General features: G+C 40.0%; 1 protein-coding gene across 1 annotated transcript in view; it reads left to right on the forward strand.

The window, feature by feature from the left end:
• AGO4 (argonaute RISC component 4) overlaps positions 1 to 3,737 on the forward strand; it is a gene marked incomplete at its 3' end in the record, with an annotated part of 31,938 nt that extends 28,201 nt beyond the window's left edge. Inside the window, exons 16-18 of the mRNA XM_084242164.1 lie at positions 862 to 963; positions 1,229 to 1,428; positions 3,629 to 3,737. Of these exons, the coding sequence (XP_084098290.1) occupies positions 862 to 963; positions 1,229 to 1,428; positions 3,629 to 3,737 (411 nt within the window). The remainder of the gene's footprint in view (positions 1 to 861; positions 964 to 1,228; positions 1,429 to 3,628) is intronic.
• Between the last annotated feature and the right edge of the window lie 2,619 nt (positions 3,738 to 6,356).

The raw sequence follows: 6,356 nt of genomic DNA on the forward strand, positions 1-6,356 counted from the left end.
CTTTTCTGTACTCACAGATGCTCTTGTATGCATCTGTGTACATTCTCAACTGAAGGTAACAGCAGATGGGAACCAAATAAAATTTGGTCTTTGGGCTAAATTTGTGCCTACATGCTAAGTAAACTTCCTCATATGGAATCCTGCTGAAGAGGAATAAAATTGACCAAGTAGCAAGATTTCATAACTTTCCTTGTTAAAGGCCTTTTCTGCTTTCCAATAAGTTTGGTGTTAGAAATTTGGTTGTATAAGAATTTTACAATTTTAGAACTATAAGAGATCATCACCTAATTTTATAAATGGTTAGATTGGGGCTCCAAAATATTTTGCTTTGTTCAAGGTTAGACCTAGAACTGAAACTGGTTTTCCTAATTCCCATTTCAGTGGCTTTTTCTGATAATGCATATGTAGTGACTTCTTTTGTTGATTCCATAAAAGTATTGGTTTTGTTGAATCTGGAGGACCAGTTCCAGAACTTCCTCATCTTAAATTTACTGAATGTTTTGGATATGATTTTTATTCCACGTAAGGAATGAAACTGTTTTTTTTTCCCTCTGTGAACATACCAATGTGTCATCTATAAATATATGACAATAATGCAGCCCAAAGCCACAGATAAAACGATCCTTTGTCTGGATTCCCCTAGTGAATCCATGGAATCTGTGTTTGAGAAAATACTGGCAGGTGAAATATTTGGGTTAAGGGAAAATTACAGAAAATTCAACATCTTTCATTAAACTGATTTTTAAGACTTCACTTAAGAGCAGTGTACTAACTTGTTACCAGTTAACACAGAAAACAAAAATGTGACCTGGGCTTAGTTTGGCACTTTGATAAATAATTATACTTTTCTTTTTTTGGTAGGTGGGGAAAAGTGGCAATGTACCAGCAGGAACTACAGTGGATAGTACTATCACACATCCATCTGAGTTTGACTTTTACCTTTGTAGTCATGCAGGAATTCAGGTAATTTGGAAACTGCCCAGATCTTTGCCTTGATAGGGAGAGGATTGCAAATTCAGCAGCTAGCTTGAGTAGACTTGTTATAAATGCTGTGCAGAAATTTGTTAATATTGGTGCCCTAGAACTGTTATCTTTCAGTCTAGGTATCCTGGTGTAGGTGTGATTGGCAGAAATGCTTCTGGGGCTAAAGAGTAGTTTCCAGTTCTTCTCTCCTTTCATGTAGTCCACCCTTGTCAGAAATACACTAATCATAAAACTCTTTCTTCAGGGAACCAGCCGTCCTTCTCATTACCAGGTCCTGTGGGATGATAATTGCTTCACCGCAGATGAGCTCCAGCTGCTGACTTATCAGTTGTGTCACACCTATGTGCGGTGCACACGCTCAGTCTCTATTCCAGCCCCTGCATATTATGCCCGACTTGTGGCATTCAGGGCAAGGTATCATCTGGTTGATAAAGATCATGACAGGCAAGTTTTCCAGGCAGTGTAAAATCTCTTTGTCTGTTAGCAGCATGTTTTTAAAAAATGAGCTGCTATGGAAAACTTTTTGGAAGAGTTAAACTTCCTTTTAGGGTTTAAATTGCAAGGAGTGGATAAACTTGCATGTACCTTTGAGAGGTTATAATGTGAATTTTGGTCCAAGAAGTATTCAGACTTGTTTATACTTGTATAGTGTGTGTAAAGTCTGCCCAAGGAAAGTCATCTAATTCAGAGTAGCCTGTGTTTTTTCCCAGAGAGCCAAATGCATCTTGGTTCTCCTAAGGTGGTGAGCAGCCTCAGGTGCTGGCCAGCATAGTGCCCTGGCTCCAGTGACAGCAGTCATAGACCCTTGGACTCCACTTCAAGTAAAGAGGAGTCCTGATCTGGTCACTTTACATTCAGTACAATCAGAAAGAATGCACCAGAGTAAACCTGGGTGCGTGGGTGGAAGGAGAAGGGGTGCCGGACCTTTCTTACCCCCAAATAGGGATCTCAAGAAAATCAGACATTTGGCCTCTTGCTGAGCTACTATTAAATAGCTAACCAAGTTCTCTGCATTAATTTTCTTTGCCAAATGACCATTTGTGAAGTGTAGCAGTTTCTGGGCTCGTCCCCAAGTCTGAATTCAGCTGCTAAACAGTAGACATTCCCCTGCAAGTCTATTTCTGTATGGGTTGAAAATATACTATTTGTAAAATGCCCAGCTGTGGCTTTATACCTCTCACTCTGTAATATACATTCATTCATTCAACACATTTATTAGTAGGCATTGACTATGTGCCCAGCACTGTGTTTCTGGAATTGTGTGTTTTTGTGTGGGAGACTCTACAAGCAAGCATGGAACTGACAATTGGCCCAAAGCAGTATAGATGAAAGTGCATTGGGACATCAGAGGAAAGACTTTTTGAGAAGATTTCATAACTAGATGGGTAGGATTTAGCTTTACAAGGAAGAGAAAAGGATTTTCCAGACAGAGGGAACAATGGACACAAAGAAGAGAAAGCAAGTGACATGTTTGGACAATAGCAAGTTTTCTTTGGCTGGAGCACATGTGAAAGTGGAACAGCAGGCGTGAAGAGGAAAAGAATTTAGAATAAGATTGTCTTTGTTAAATGTAAAAAGCTATTCTTGGATAAAATAGATACTACTTAGGAGTTCATTGGGTATGAGTAGCAGAGAAGAGGATGAAGTAAATGCTTATGATTTTGAGTCTAGATGATAAGGGTAAGAATAATTTAAGTAGAGAAGTCGGAAGGGGGAGTGAGTGGATGATTTACCAGCTTACTGAGGCTTTTCTATCACATGGCACCCTTGAGAGGTATATTCAGTAGCTGTTATTGTTAAACGGAAAGACAAAAGATCAGAGTTGTTACCTGTCCAAGTTTCTATGGCTATTGAGCAGAAGACAGAAGAGAGTGGTGGTAAAGTAACATTTCCTGAGTATTTTGTTCCAGTATTGTGCTAAGCACATACATTTATTCATTCGTTCATTTTTTTTTCAAGATTTATTTATTCATGCACACAAGAACCGGGGTACAGGCCAGATGTGCAGGAGGGTGAGAGGATTCACCAGAGACAGAGCAGGGAACAGAACAGGCAGACTGACTGAAACAACACTGCTGAGGGGAGCAGCGAGCAAGACAGGAGAGATCTGCTGCGCCATGGGGGTATTATTGAGCCTATACTATGTGTCAGGTACTAGGGATTCAGTGGTGAGTAAAATAGATAATATTTTTGCCTGCTTGGAGTTGACATCTCAGTGGGGAAATAAAGTAATTATCCAATTAATATTTTAATTTCACGTATGTTTCCTTCAAATGAAAGAAAGGTATATGATTCTCTGAACTTTAGGAATCAAGGAAGATTTCTTTGGGGGAAACAACATTTGACTGAAGCCTAAAGGACAAACGGACACAAACTGACGAAACAGGCAGTTACTTATGTAGGCACTGTCAAGAATTTAGGTCTTTGCAGACATTATTCTACTTAATTATTGCAACATCCCATTAAATAAGTTGTATTGCATCTTTCAGTTGGGCAGACTCATGTTAAGAAAAGCAATAAATTGTTTAGGGAGCCACGGCTTGAGCTAAGATCTTGAATTCAGTACTATTTGTGTTATTTGAAACAGGTGAAATTTGACACATGAATTTTGTTATACCTGGTTTTTTCTTTATTCTCTCTCCAGTGCGGAAGGCAGTCATGTGTCAGGACAGAGCAACGGCCGAGATCCTCAGGCCTTGGCTAAGGCTGTGCAGATCCACCATGATACCCAGCACACGATGTATTTTGCCTGAGAGTCTCAAAAAAAGAACTAAACTAGTTTGGCGCCCCATGCAGCCTCAATATGTTTCAAATGCCTACTGCCTCTTGAGAGAGCCAAATTGACTTCAGGTGGTCTTCTACCAGCAGCTCGGAATAGTTGCACTGAATCTATACTTCACAGCACTGTCTGATGCATCAACAAAATTGAGCCATTTTTTAAACAAGTAATAGACATTCATAGATTATCTTTTCTGATGCACTGGACTAAATTTTTACCTCATCATGCAAAGGCTGATCAGCCTGAACTTTCTAAAGGACTTTACAAGAAAGGTTTCTATGGAATATTTTGCTAGCTGTGGTGTTCACCGCATCCCTCTAGTCTTATAAAAGAAGATTATTCCTTTTTTCTGTATTCATCAAGTGGGGTATATGCATAGTGGGAGAGAAAAACCAAACAATCTACTTCAGTTCAGCGTAACTATTTAATTGTGTGGTTACATAGACTTTTAAATGGAGATTTCTGACTTCGTCACTGTAAATGCCTTTAACGAGCATTAATTTTTAAAAGTTTTACAGAGTTTTATTAGTTTTACTATTTTACCTTATTGATCTCTACAGACTTGTGCTAGTGCAAGTACATACAGGCTCCCAGGCAATTGCACTATATTTGGCTGCAGGTTCAGACAGGCAGTTCTCTTATTTGGTTGACTTTTGTGAATGTGTAACACAAACAGATGTAATGCATGTCATGGTGACGGATAACACTGCCATGGTAAAAGTACTCATGTTTCCCCTCTTTGAAAAAAAATTAGCTTTTAATATTTTTCAGAGTTTTCAAAAGTGCCCATTTTTATGCTGCTGTGTGGTTTGTTAGATCTAAATGATTTTTAAACTTTTCTCATAGAAAGTTAACTTTGGCAATAAACATTTTTAAGGGCCCCTTCTTCCTCCCTCTGACAATGTAGTTTTCTAGATGAGATTTCAGTATGATTTTATCAGCTATTTCTTACAGATCACAATCTGGCAATTTCTGAAACCGGTCAGATAAGACATATATTTCCATGCCTTTTTTAAAGAATTGTTTTTATCTGTTTTATAGTCACAGTTGGTGTCCTGTCACTTTGTTTTACAATAAGCTAGAACCAGGATGCTTCCTTATTGGATAGGCTTTGCCAGTCCTTAAGGTACATTGAGTGATGCTGCAACTTGCAAAAATTGTACCAGCATTTAAAACTTCTTTTCTTGAGAGTCAAGGTTACCCACACACTTACTTGCAGTGGAAATTTATTGCTTCTCTTTCAGCCTGAAAAGTACTTGGTGGGGTTTTCCTTCCTTTTATTGCATTAAAACTGCATAGAAAAGATTGATTTATCTTAAAATTCTGGATTCTGCTCATAAGGAGACAGGATTCCTTTCTTGTCTGAACAAAGGGAGTTGATGAACTAAAAGCAAGCATCAGCTACAATGTGGGGGAAATGTATTTTGTATTTAGTGTAGATAATACTTTGTGAATGGACAACAGTTACATAGAGTCTTCTTGGTAGTTCCAGCCAGTGTTTCCCAGCCCCAATTTTACTGGTTTGTAAGTCTCTATCCTGGAACCCCAGGAGGAAGAGCTGGGAAAGGGCATAAAAAGGTGGAGAACACCACTTCCAAGTGGCTGAGGAAGCTGAGGTGCTGGGGGAGGTACCACATTTTATACAATGTGGTAAAATGATTTGCCACCTCTATCTGGAAACTGCTGGTGGGGAAACACTGGATCTGATGGTGAAGGGTGTTTGCTTGAACTCATTAACCAGTCCAAATCTCTTAAAACTAGCCTTCTCAAAATCCCAGCAATATAAGCACTGTTTTTCTTCAGTCTTTTAAACAAGCTTGTAAATACATTGAAGTTTACATTTCCATGTGCTGTTGATCAGCGGCGCCACCAGTGTTTGCTGAGACTGATCTCTTGCGAGTTTTACAATGTATATCTCGTTCTATAGCTCATTAAGACGAGTGCAGACTTCTCTGCATATAGTGGAGTGAAAGCAAGCTCTGTAATTAAGGCACAACATAGGCAGGAGTGAAGAGATGGCAGATGTTAATTTCTTAAGATTTTCCTTTTTATCAAATACCTCACTTGGACAATACAAATCAGGACATGTTTGGTGAGGGGCTGGCTGCTGCTTTTATTCACACTCGTTCAGGGAGAGCACAGAAAACACCCTACAGCATGGCCACCCTGGACCCAAGAGGAGGACAGATGGACGCTTTCGTAGGTGGAGAACTCAGTGGAGTCCCGGATGTGAAGAACTCTTGGTGGTTGGCTGGCTGGCCAGCGGGCACCATCCCTGCACTTGAGTGCCTCAGGCTTGCTTGTTAATACCGCACAGAGCACAAGGAGCAGCACCACTTCTCAACATCTCCTGGCGGTGTGGAGCAGGGAGCCAGGATACCCTGAATCACTTGCCTGCAGTTGGGCTAAGTGCTCGACCTTGAACTCTACAGTTTGTATGACCTCAGTCAGTTGTAGTACACTGGAGCCAATCATTGTGGTGGTGGAGGAAAAGCCGGGAGGCCTATTTTTATAGGAAAATAGTACCTTTAAGGGTGCAATGCTGTCGTTTGGGACAAAAGGAAAGAATTATGGGAGAACTGGGGTTATTAGG

The sequence above is a fragment of the Talpa europaea genome, assembly GCF_964194135.1.
Source record: "Talpa europaea genome assembly, chromosome: 9".
Taxonomy (NCBI): Eukaryota; Metazoa; Chordata; class Mammalia; order Eulipotyphla; family Talpidae; genus Talpa; species Talpa europaea.